General features: G+C 35.9%; 1 protein-coding gene across 7 annotated transcripts in view; it reads left to right on the forward strand.

Annotated features, from left to right (window-relative positions):
• lilli (AF4/FMR2 family member lilliputian) overlaps window positions 1-12669 on the forward strand; it is a 561135-nt gene that overhangs the window by 486611 nt on the left and 61855 nt on the right. For all 7 annotated transcript variants that reach the window (XM_081737944.1, XM_081737943.1, XM_081737942.1 and 4 more), the window contains one exon: window positions 1241-1268. In XM_081737944.1, the coding sequence (XP_081594070.1) occupies window positions 1241-1268 (28 nt within the window). The remainder of the gene's footprint in view (window positions 1-1240; window positions 1269-12669) is intronic.

Consider the following 12669-nt stretch of genomic DNA (forward strand, 5'->3'; position numbering starts at 1 on the left):
ATCTGCTAGACGTTGGGATATGATACACGTGGTGCCATCTGTTGTCGAATGACATATTTACACTTACCTTAACGAACAAAACAAATTGCCTTATCTGAGCAACAAGAAAATTATATATATATATATATATATATACAGTGGAGTCTCGTTAATTCGAAATATTGGATAATTCGAAGTAAATACAGTTGACATTTTTTAATGTTGGACAGATGTAAACAGAGAAATACAGTTTTAACGTGTTTTCAGTTATCCAGATGCAGCCATAGGGAAAAGTAATACAAAAGATAAATAAAAAAAATCTATGTAATGATAAAGATGAAGGTGAGTTGGGGAAGAAGTAAAGATAGAGAACGTGTGCCAATCTCATCTTGTTTCAGAATTGGTTGAAAATTTAAGATGAATTATTGATAAAGTCAATCAAATGTTATTAATATCGTATTCCACGCAATACAAAAAATTCAGGATACAAGACCGTACAAAAACAATCAAATTTAAGCAAATGAGGTTTAAGACTTCCTAAAAGTGAGAACAGAATATTCAAATTGTTACTGGTGTTTAATTGTTTGGGCTATTCAATGTATGTTGTAATGTTGTACGTTAATATATTTTCCATTGTACACATAGTTTGAATTATGTGGTGTTAATGTCGTTTGTTAGTTTGCGATATTCGATCACGCAAATAATAAGCTGCTTTAAAGGTAAAGTCTACTCCATATGAATATGTTTTTGATGCACAATACTTTGGTTTGTTTGTTATTATATATGTGAAAATGAATGTTGTTGGATAATTCGAATTTTGGATAATTCGAAGTTTTTTCGTGTCCCCTTGGACTTCGAATTAAAAAGAGTGCACTGTATATATAATACGTAGCCGTAGCAAATCGTAGTGATGAGTCTCGAGTCTACTTAGTAGAGACAGGTTGTCGGTATGAGAATGATTACAGCCAGAAGATTATTGAATTATTGGACTCAAATTATGATTGGAATCGTTACTGTAGGGCGTTTGTTTTCTTTTAATTAACTATTATGAAGTTGTATATGGTATTTTGTATTAGAAAGAATTGGTCATAAAAAGTTTCTTATATATTAAATACGTGTTAATTATGCAAGGGTTTCTGTGACTATTTTGTGTGGATGCCATGTCAAATTGAATATAGCAAACAGCTAGGCCTACCACATATCAATTTGAAAAACACTAATTCATTAATTATGTACTAATGGATTCTTTCCTTTCTTGCAGAGCGAACTGTGGGACCAACTCCTCCACCGTAAGTATTATTCAAATTTTATGTAAATGTGACTAAATTGTAAATGTAAAAAGGAAGAGACGGGGAAAAATAAAACTACAATTATATTTGTAAATAGAATTAGTAAAATGCGTACGTAAGTCTTCTCATTGGAGGTTCTCCGTTATAAATTATCACGCGTAATTATCCATTGTTGGGGCACTCTTGGTAGTTGCGTACGGAACTCGTAAATCTCGAATGTAGTAGAATATTCATCATTTAATAAAGAACTGTAGAACGGTCCCGGGTCCATTTCTTGGATTTCAGTCATCCTGAGAGTTTTTTTTTTTTTTTTTTTTTTTCGGGATTTTTCTCATCCACACCAGGCAGATGCCGAGATGGTATCTTACATACACGTTCCAGTCCGCTTTGTTCCTTATTTTCTCTTCCATCCCCTTTTCTCGTGATAATGTGTTCGCCGAGGGATGTCATCCCTCATACGTGACTAATCACTTCGTAGCGCTAATTTTACAGTAATTATGCGATATCTCCAAATACATAAAATATAATAGAAATGTGGAACAAGAGCGCCCTAGATAATATTATTAGGTACCGTTATCACGAACCACCTAGGAGCTTTCCGTTTGCAGCCATTTAGAAGCGCGAAAACAAATGTCGATTTTCTAAATGTCTGGGAATCGAAAGAAGATAAGTGAGTCGTGCTAACGATATCTCATGTAAAATAATATTGTATAGGGCGCTTTTGTTCCACATTTCGATTATCTTTTATCTATTTGAAGATTTCACGTAATTACTGTAAAATTAGCGGTATTTTAATTTCGCCGTGATGGGGCCTCTTGAGGCCGTAGATACCGGAAATGGCTGTAAATGTGTATGTAAATAATAAAATAAATGACTGTATTTCCAGGCCATAAATGTTTTAAGAAAATAGCACGGTGTTATATTTTATGCGTTCTTACACGGCGTGGTGTATACTCATTCTTTACCTATAAAGGAAGTCGTCCTGATTAAGTAATAGGTGCCTAAGCCAAACTGTTTAAGGTAAAGGAACTTGAAAGGTGAATAGTACATAAGTTTTGTACCTTACGCTACAAATGGCGACTGGTTTGGAAAACTAATTTCGCGCAGAAGTCCTCTTAGTTATTCAAATATCTGTGAGCGAAACATGTAACCGCTGCTGAAATTTACCGGCAGCTAGTCGAGATTTACGGAGAGACTGGAATATCTCGTCTGCATGTCGCAGATTGGTGTCGAAAGTTTGCGGCTGGTAGAAAAAAACGCGCGTCCGCATACAACCCAAAAGATCACCACGCTGTTGAAGCAGTTTTGTAACGTAAGGTACCACAAGGAAGGAGTTTTGGAAGTTCAAACGTGGAAATGCAATTCTTATAATACGTCCAAATCTCGGAATCTATTATGCTTAGATATTCGAAATTTAATATTTCGACTTTTCAAGAAGTCTGACTGATCAACACCCAATGCTCAGGCCAAACCGCTTATGTTAGAAACGCGAAATTGTCATAATACATAGGATTTGTGATATAAGGTACCTCTAAGGAAGGATTTTTGGAATTTCGACGAAGGTGGAAATGGAGGTGCAATTATTATAGTAAAATGTCCACATTTCTAAATCTCTGAAGGTCAGGGGCAAAAGTTTGTATATGAACTTTCCATTTAAGATACTGATGCGTGTTTCATAGTTTCTATTATTATTTCTCCTAGAAAGGAAGAGAAAGACGGGAAGAAAAAGTGAGGTTACATTGTTATAACGTCATCCCAAAATGCATATTTTAGCGATGTGTGCGCAAGGGATTCCCTACAGAGCATAATTTCCGGACATGCTCCCAATAGAATTTTCATATATGCTTAAAGGTGGGTCCACATTAGGCAAAAGGTCAAAGCTTCACGGTTTGTAGAGTTTAGAATTATGCGTGCTGCCATGTATTGTTAAACGGTGCATTTCACATGTTTTTACAAGTATAAGCGTGAAACAATACATCACAGCACTTGGTATTACGAACAGAGGAACCGAGCAAATAGCGCTTCCAAACACTTCCGATTACCCGCAAATGCATTACGTTTTTATTGCTGTTAAGGCTTTTCATCACTGTTAAGGCTATTGTGTATCAATGTTTACGTCAAAACATGTCTGAAAATATATATATAAGGAACAAAACAGTACTTTTATTTCTGTGTTATTTGGTAGATTACTTCGAAATCAGTGTGGTTAAAATTATTGGAAATATTTACATAATTGTCTATTCAAATCGAATTATTCGAGTTTCAAATACAATTTTTAAGTGAATGAACAATATTTAATAAGATGAAACAAAAAAAACTAGATCGTACAAAATAATGCTAAGTAAATCGCTTCTTTAGATTTGTCCATATTTTCAAAAAATAAATCTAAAGCACCTACGGCGTTCACTTGTTCACAAGGAGCTACTGAATGGTAAATAGCACATCACAATTGCTGGTAATTAGTTTTGGTCTCTCCCAGGGACGTACGCATGGGTGTCCTGGGGGTCCAGACCCCTTTCCCCCGAAATTTCGACTTTTGTGTAAATTTAGCCTAATTTTAGTGCAATTTTAGGAATTTTAATATTAAATACCCTCATTGAGTTTGGACCCCCAGAAATAAATTCCTGCGTACGCTACTGATGTCTCCGTTAGTACTTATTATAAGCATTTTGTAAAATCCTTATTTAGGTATTAAATAACTCAAACGTTATTTTAATTGTCTTCTATTGGTTCGTGGAAATTTCTTAGAAATAAATAATAATAATAAAAACAACTGAGAAACCGATTTAAGCCTTAGAAGTTCCATTCATTGAAGCAGCACTCATTGAAGGGACAAGAAATCCAATAATCTTAAGTCTTGATCTTGTGTTTACGCGGATCCCTTACGGTATCTTTGAATGGATTCTCTGCCGAAGAAAGCATTTACTCGTTAACGACAATCTGACGTTAATCCTTGTAGTCACGGCCGAAAGACCATATATATATATATATATATATATATATATATATATATATATATATATACAAATGGAATTGACACGGTATATGGATATGGATACATAAAATCAGTTAACAACATATAATATTCCAGAATTCTTTATAGAAACGTCTTAATTCATAAAGAAAAAAATGAAATCTTAATTTTCACTCCCACGGTTAAGCCGGCTAGGCTAAAGGAAACGGTGATGATGAGAAATGAATGAAATGAAGGAATGAAGAAAGAGGCATAAAACGGGTAACCCACGCATGCGGTGTTTGTCCACCTTAAGACTCACTTTGCATGAGCTAAGATCGAACCAAGGACCCCCTGTGCCAGAGGTGAACGCTCTATCACTGAGCCACCGGCCCCAATTCATAAAGAAAGCAGATTCATTGGTAAAGATTAAAAAAACCGGTTTGGGTACAAAACCTCGCGGCCAGAACCTCGCGGCGACAACCTCGCGGACCAAAACCTCGCCTGGCCAAAACCTCGCCTCCCAAAACCTCGCGGCCCAAAATCTCGCCAGGCCGAAACCTCGCCTGGCCAAAACCTCGCCGCCCAAAACCTCGCGGGACAAAATCTCGCGGGGCCAAAACCTCGCCTGGCCAAAACCTCGCCACCCAAAACCTCGCGGGCCAAAATCTCGCCGGGCCAAAACCTCGCGCCCCAAAATATCGCCATACCCAAAATCACGCCTGACCAAAATGTAAATGTTCTAACAGATGATAAGGATGATGGTATAAAAGACGCTGTTTCAGAAGAAGTATCACGGGTATTTGACCAAGTCCCGCGATACCATACGAAAATTCTATTTCTGTATTAGAGGATTTCAATGTGAAGGTAGGGCGACAGGATGTTTTTAAACTGGTTATAGGGAAAGAAAGTCTGCATAAGGAAAGTAATGACAACTAACGAGGTTAGTTTCGTGAACTTTGGAACATCCAAAAACTTAAAATCTAATAATATTTATGAAAATATGAAACAATATATGAGTTTTTACGACGTCCCTTGATTATGTCCTATAGGTTAAAGGAGACGTAGATGACCAGGATGAAGGAAATGATCGAATAAAGAAAGTGGGAGGAAACGGGAATAACCCGAGAAAGCCCACGCACACGATGTTTTGTATATTATTATTATTATTATTTGTAATGTGGAATTGCATATTAGGAAACACATTGGGTAAATTTTAAAGAAAAGTTTCATTCGCGGCGAGGTTTTGGCACGGCGAGATTTTGGGCGGCGAGGTTTTGGCCACGCGAGGTTTTGGCCCGGCGAGATTTTGTCCCGCGAGGTTTTGGGCGGCGAGGTTTTGGCCACGCGAGGTTTTGGCCCGGCGAGATTTTGTCCCGCGAGGTTTTGGGCGGCGAGGTTTTGGCCACGCGAGGTTTTGGCTCGGCGAGATTTTGTCCCGCGAGGTTTTGGCCGGCGAGATTTTGGGCGGCGATGTTTCGGCCGCGAGATTTTGTCCGTATACCAAAAAAACCGGGAGAGGAGATCATAGGTGTGATACTTGACGTTCTTGCGTTGTACTCGGGAGACCCGGGATTCTAGTCTCTCAGCCGGCCAACTGAAGTGGAGGTTTTCTAATTCTTTTCTCAAGTTCTGTGTAACAGATTAGTTTGTACACTGTTATTTATTATTCGCAGATGATCAGACTACGTTCATGTTAGAACTAAAATGTTGTAAAGTGCCATGATCCTAGTTTGTATAAAGCTAGAGTATTTTCCCACAAAACGCATTAGCATGCTTATGTTGGGAAGATTGAAACTAAGTTGACACATGTTTAATGATCCATAAATTATTCACTAGATCAAGAATGGCCAGCACTTGATCTTGGGCCATATTCAGCTAGGTCAAGTATTACCAACACTTGATCTTGGGCCAAATATTGGCCTTTCAAATTGTTTTTTAATGCCTCGGTAGAAAGAAGAGCACTGAAGTTTTCAATTGAACTTGAGTTGGCCAGGTGAATGACTCTTAGAGAAAGCAATAGAAAGTGCTTTAAATTAGTGAATATTTTTTGTATTTCCTGTTTATTGATACTTCAATTGCATATATTTTTTTCTAATTGAAACTGTAAAATGTGATTTAGACGTCGTCGCGTACTAGCTGCTGTGATGAAGTGGCCCTGACTCACTTGCGTATCGGATTTCTTATTTAGTGCATGGCGCTAACCATCTGTATTGTGAAGACTCTATCGTTCCACTAAGTATCCGGCACATTCTTGCGGAATGTTCAGAATACTCAGACCTCAGAGAAAGCTTAGAAATGCCTGAAAATCTTAGACTTGGGGGAATAATTTGATCTTCAGTGACCACTTTCTCAATTTTCTTCGTGAAATTGCAATAGCTAGCTCATTCTGAGGTTTTCCGCAATATTAATAACACACAATTATCCGTGTTGTGTATTATTAATATTGCTATTTTTGAATTATTTCTTGTTTTTTTTTTAAAAAAAATTGTTCTATTAGGTTTTTAAATGACCTTTGTTTTAATTTTTATAGTTTTTTAAATGTCTTTTTTTGTACTAGTTTGTTGTAAAATACCCTTTTTATTTTAAGGAGTTCCTTTATTAATTTTAATGTACAGTATGTCTCTACCTTTGTCGTGACAGAGACAAATAGCCTCATTAAACCAAATCATTCGTTCATTCATTCATTCAGTCATAAAATTTTATTTGAGTTGAACTTAAGAATGCCTCTTAAATCTAAAAGTTTAAAATTTTAGAAAAAAAACACACTGCTAATTGAAATTACGCAACTTTTAACGTGTAAAGCTCGTCGTTGTGGGTTTTTTATGATGACTCATCATCAGGAATATAATGGTGTGTGTATATATATATATACTGCATATACCCACCTAATATTTTTACAGTTCACGTCATACTCAAATACATTAATTGTGGTGGACAAACATGGTGTGCGTGGGTTTTCTCGGGGTTCTCCCGTTTCCTCCCACTTTCTTCATTCCACCATTTTCATTCATCACTCATCATCACCGTCTCCTTTAGTCTAATCGGCATAATCGTCGAACGTAAAACTCAAAGATTTTTCAAATACATTCATATATGGGGTGCGTAAACGCTACTTTTGAAAACAATCGAGCATACACCTACCAGAGTTTCTCTCATTACATTACCGGGTGAAAGTCGCTCTTCATGTGACTTCTAACAATATTTGCCCACGAAAAAATGGAGTAGATACATACAGAGTAAATCATATCCAGCATTTGAATGTTGCATCTCAGCGGCAAACTACTATAAAACCTCTTACCCGCAAACGCATTACGTTTTCACTGTTGTTCAGGCTTTTCGTTTGTCTACTTTGGATTGGATCAATGTTTACGTCAAAACATATCTAAGAATATATATAAGAAATGAAACGTATTTTTATTTCTCAGTGTTATTTGATAGATTACTTCGAAATCAGTTTGGTTAAAATTATTGGAAGTATTTACATAATTATCTATTCGAGTCTGGTATTATTCGAGTTTCAAAATCATAATTACAACTTTTATGTGAACGAACAATAGTAAATAAAATGAAAAAATTTAGATCATACAAAATAATGCTAAGCAAATCGCTTCTTTAGATATTCCTATATTTTCAAGAAATTAATCTTCAGATCACCTACGGCGTTCATACTTGTTCACAAGGAACTACTGCAAGGTAAATAGCACATCATAGATGCTGGTAATTACTATAGTTTTGATGTCTCCCAGGGACGTACGCAGGGATGGGCCCTGGGGGTCCGGACTCCCTCCGAAATTTCGACTTTTGTGTAAAGTTAGCCTAATTTTAGGGGCAATTTTAATATAAAATACCCTAATTGAGTTTGGACCCCCCGCAATAAATTCTGCGTACGCTACTGGTTTCTCCGTTAGTACTTACTCTAAGTATTTTGTAAAATCCTTATTTAGGTATTAAATAACTCAAACGTTGTTGTTTTAGTTGTCTTCTATTAGTTCTTGGAAATTTCTCAGAAGTAAATAAATAATAAAAACAACAACTGAGAAACCGATTTAAGCCTTAGAAGTTCCATTCATTGAAACAAAACTCATTGAAGAGACAAGAAATCCGATAATCTTAGTTCTTCGCTGAACGCTATAATGTAGAGAATAATGTGTTATCGTCAGTTAAGTTTTAAAGATACATCAGAAACAATGATGAAGAATAAGACAGCTTCGAAAGAACAGGCGTCAGTGAACGCGTTAAGTTTGAAATTGCTGAGAATGAAAATTTGTTCATAGGCAGTGATTATCCTGACCATAATAATCAATAATCTTGTGATTCCGGCGGTACAAGAAGCAGATATTTGAATGGTATAAGCTACGTATATTTTTTTTTTCTATATATTAGTTAAGGATTTAATTGTGCAATAGTTGCCCTTATTCTGTCCCACTTGGTATATGGAATTGACTAATAATAATATGTGTATAGTGCCATAATGCCATATTTCTCGTTTAAATTCAAACTCTCGTTAAGTAAGAAAAGTATTAGATTTCAGTAATGTTTGCGTGAGTTTTTCTTACGGTTGTTGCCAGTCAATTCGTTAAAATATCTCTTTGAGAAAATATTACAGATCGTGTTCTAGGTAGGCACGAAACCGGATTAGTAAGTTGTTGGCTTTCAACAGGTGACCGGAAGTGTTCCAGCTGCACTTGATCCAAAAATGTCGGTAAATTGGCAGCGGCCGTTGTTCATTGTCCTTCCAGTACAAGACTTAAAAAAAAAAAAGTCAAATAGAGTAGTTAATGTTCATATATCTAATTACAGTGCAACCAACATTTCGATTTTGTGGGTGTGTGTTTGTCATAGTCAGGTGCTTATGTGGTGTCTGGTCTCGGATCGATTCCCGGTGGCCAAATTTACTTTTTATACAAACCTTTGGTTCAGACCTTACGTGAAGCAATAGGCTTCATTTCTTATAATTTTGATGCAGAAAAGAAACGGGAAACTACCAATCAATTAATTTTAATGCTCAACTCTATTTATGTAGATTTGAATGTAGAACATCTGGCGGGGAAGGGGGGGATTTTCTCCGAACCTGAATTTCACATGTTATAGCTAGCAGTATCGAAGTCATTCTATCAGCCTCAAGTTTCATCATTTAGGGGAGACCGGGGCTATTTGAGTAATATGGATTTAGTAGAGAGTAGAGAGCTAGTAAGAAAAATATGGATTTTTATGAAAATTAATGCAATAGACGATTAAACTTATAACATCAAAATATGGTAAAATGTATTACAACTCGTCAAAGAACTAAAGTCATATTGTAAAACCGATAATCAGAAAAAAAATGTATTAAAGCGAAAATTAATTTTTGCTAAAAGCACGAGGCTACTTGGGTCTCTCTAAGAGCTGTTTCAGTCTCTGCTATGATTTTGTTATGTATAAATAGTAATAATAATTTCTTGGTTTCATACAAACTAAATGCAGTTATTTAATTTAAAGAAAAGTGTCATCTTATCCTTTTTCTTTTTTAACTCATAGTTAAACACCAAAATCACTGAACTACCAAAGTTATGAATCAAGAGAGTTTAAAAGTTTTCAAAGAAATATTCACTTCAAGCACGTGCCACAAACAAATTGTTTTCTTCCGAAGCTCCTACACGTTATCTCATGATATCATTGTTTAATCACAAAATTTCGATCTTGTGTATCTCTTAAAATTCGATTGCCTCAGATAGCCCCGTTACTTGTATTTGCGGGTTAGGAAGTGCCACTCGGAAACGTGCCGGACGAAGGCGACGAAACAATGTCCGAAGTATTTATACAAACATTGTATCTTACACACTTGCAAACGCTTCAATAAATACATGCACTCAGAGCTTTTGCACATTATTTGGTGTATACGTACCATTATATCAGACCAAGAAAATAGATGTTGCTAAGAAAATATTCATATTGCCTACAAATGCTGAGCAAATTGAGAATAATATTATCAGCAGTCTTAAAAACTGAAGAGAAGTTTATGGGGCTGCTGCTCAAACTAAATGCGTAGTGTGTGTTTATATTGTTTTGACTTAAATAACTCTGGTCTCCCCAATTTATTTACTTTCTAAAATAAATAATGAAGATATTTATGCCTGTCAGAAGAGATTTAACGATGCAACTACTGTTTTCTGTTGTGTACTATGGTTTCTAGTGATTTAGTAACCATTCATAAGAGTGTGGCTATTCAAGGATGCGTTACCCCCCGCAGCGAACGCAACCTAGGTGGCTACTCGGTAATTTTATTTTCGCCATATTTATAAATCATGCTGTGAGCCAGTCAGGGTTTCCAGGCCTTACTGCCACATCCTTATTCTCATTCATGCGAATCACGAGAAATAACCCTATTGTGTTACATAAGATTTTTTGTGATTAATTAATTTTTTGGAATTCCCTTGTATTTTTGTGAATTTTCTTTTGTCATTTATGCACATCTTGATAAAAGCAGAGTTCCAATACTCTACACAAAAGAACTTCCAAGCAGCTGTTTCTTGCTAAAAATCCCCTTGCCTGGCAACATGTCTTTCCTTTTTTCCCTTCCTTTAGATATATTTTACTGATTCCAAAACAGCAAGCGGTCTATTGTTCCGAAACGCACCAAAAACACTCGAGCCGACGTATTCTGCGCGTTTTTTGCTTTCGCGTTTGCAGCGCATTTTGATTAGCCATCCACATTTAAATACTTGGTCAGCGTATTCCAAACGTACGCATGAGCCATAAAAACGCATTGCGAACACATGGAGTAGCCATGCACTAAGAAAGAAGGGGTAAAGGAGGAAAAGAAAAGAAAATGTGATTTCAATATATGTGTATTCCCCGTTCAAATGTTTCTACTGACAGCGGCACATTAACGTGAAAAGCGGTTGCTTCGAACTGTCATGCGTGGTACACGGATAAAGCATTTTAAAATACGTCATATTGGAGGGAACTTTCCTTTTTTAACAATAGGAGATCGGAACAGCTTCCCTTCTTCCCCGTTTAAATCACACTCTTAACAGTTTTGAATTAACTCGTAAGCTTGAATTACTAATTAATTGCCATATGTATATACATACAATATTCATTCTTCTTTCCTTTTGCTTTCTTTTCTAAGATCATTTTTTTTTAATGTAATGAATACTTTTATTTTTACTGTAATAAAAATTCGGTAGGTATACTTCGGATGACATAATTTTTAACTTGGGGAACAGTTGCGTTTAAAACTGAATTGTAGAAAGGATACTAGATTGTACACATCAGATATTTCTGAAAGGTTGGTAGGTTATTCTTGAGAACAAGTGAAGATCTAAAATTTTATTGTAAACATGGTTGAATGATGCTTGATTTAGGAGCTAGAAGCAAATAAAATGTCAGTGCTTAAAAAAAAAAAAAGAAGAAGAAAGTAAAATAAATCTCTCAAGTTTCTGAAGCAATAGATCTACTAATGATTGTTGGACAACAAACTGGCAATTGTAAACTAGAATTCATAACAAAATGTTAGATCGATAGTTGGTAAGAAAGAAATGTGCAGTAAGAAATAAAGTGTTCCTTTTGTTCGTAAATAGTATGAATGTTTTGAAATTATCCATCATGGACTGTCCATACACTGTCTACCAGAATTTTGATCACGTCGGGAGGGGGTCCTTGCTCCTTTCTATGCGTATAAATTCGTGGTCGCCACCATGTATTTCGAGGTTTTTTAGAGTTCTCGCATTGATTCCCCCTTTCCACTATAATGTGTGTATCCTTTCGCGTACAGAGAGACATCTAATCAGTTGATTTTATTTTCCATTAAAATTTACGCACAAAAAATCGCGTAAGTAGTCACATCGGTATAAAGTGCAAAAGTACTGTAGTGTGTTAATATTGTTAATATTCTAAATATTAAAAGAATAAACCTCTTACGTTGTTTAGTCTTTCAACTAATATTAACAAACCAAGCAAGACTAAGGGGAAAGAATGCCCTCCCCTTTTATTTAGTTGCCTCAACGTGAAGGAGAAAGGTGTTCAAATCCCACCACCAATAATTAAAAAATGTTGATGTGTAGTTCGAGCAGCTTATAAGTTTATTGGAGCGGGGGATCGAATCAGATGCTTTCTTGTATCTTTTGAAATAGTATGATTTTCCATTCAAACATTTCAAATAAATAGGAATTTAAGAGGGGTAACAATTTCCTAGTGTATTAGTACCTCCTCATCGAGGTGTTTCCTTGACTGTATATATATATTTTTTCTTTTAACGTCCCACAATTATACCCGTTAGGCTGAGAGAGACGGATAATCAAGACAAGTGAATGATGATGATGAAAAATTGGTGGAATGAAAATGTAGGAGGAAACGGGATATAAGCGTTCTGCCATTATTCCGCCATATATTTTTGCCTTGATGTATTTTTTTGAAATAGTGTGATGTTCCGTTCAAATATTTTAAATAGAAATTTCGAGAGGG

The sequence above is a fragment of the Thermobia domestica genome, chromosome 14, assembly GCF_964235325.1.
Source record: "Thermobia domestica chromosome 14, izTheDome1.hap1.1, whole genome shotgun sequence".
NCBI lineage: Eukaryota > Metazoa > Arthropoda > Insecta > Zygentoma > Lepismatidae > Thermobia > Thermobia domestica.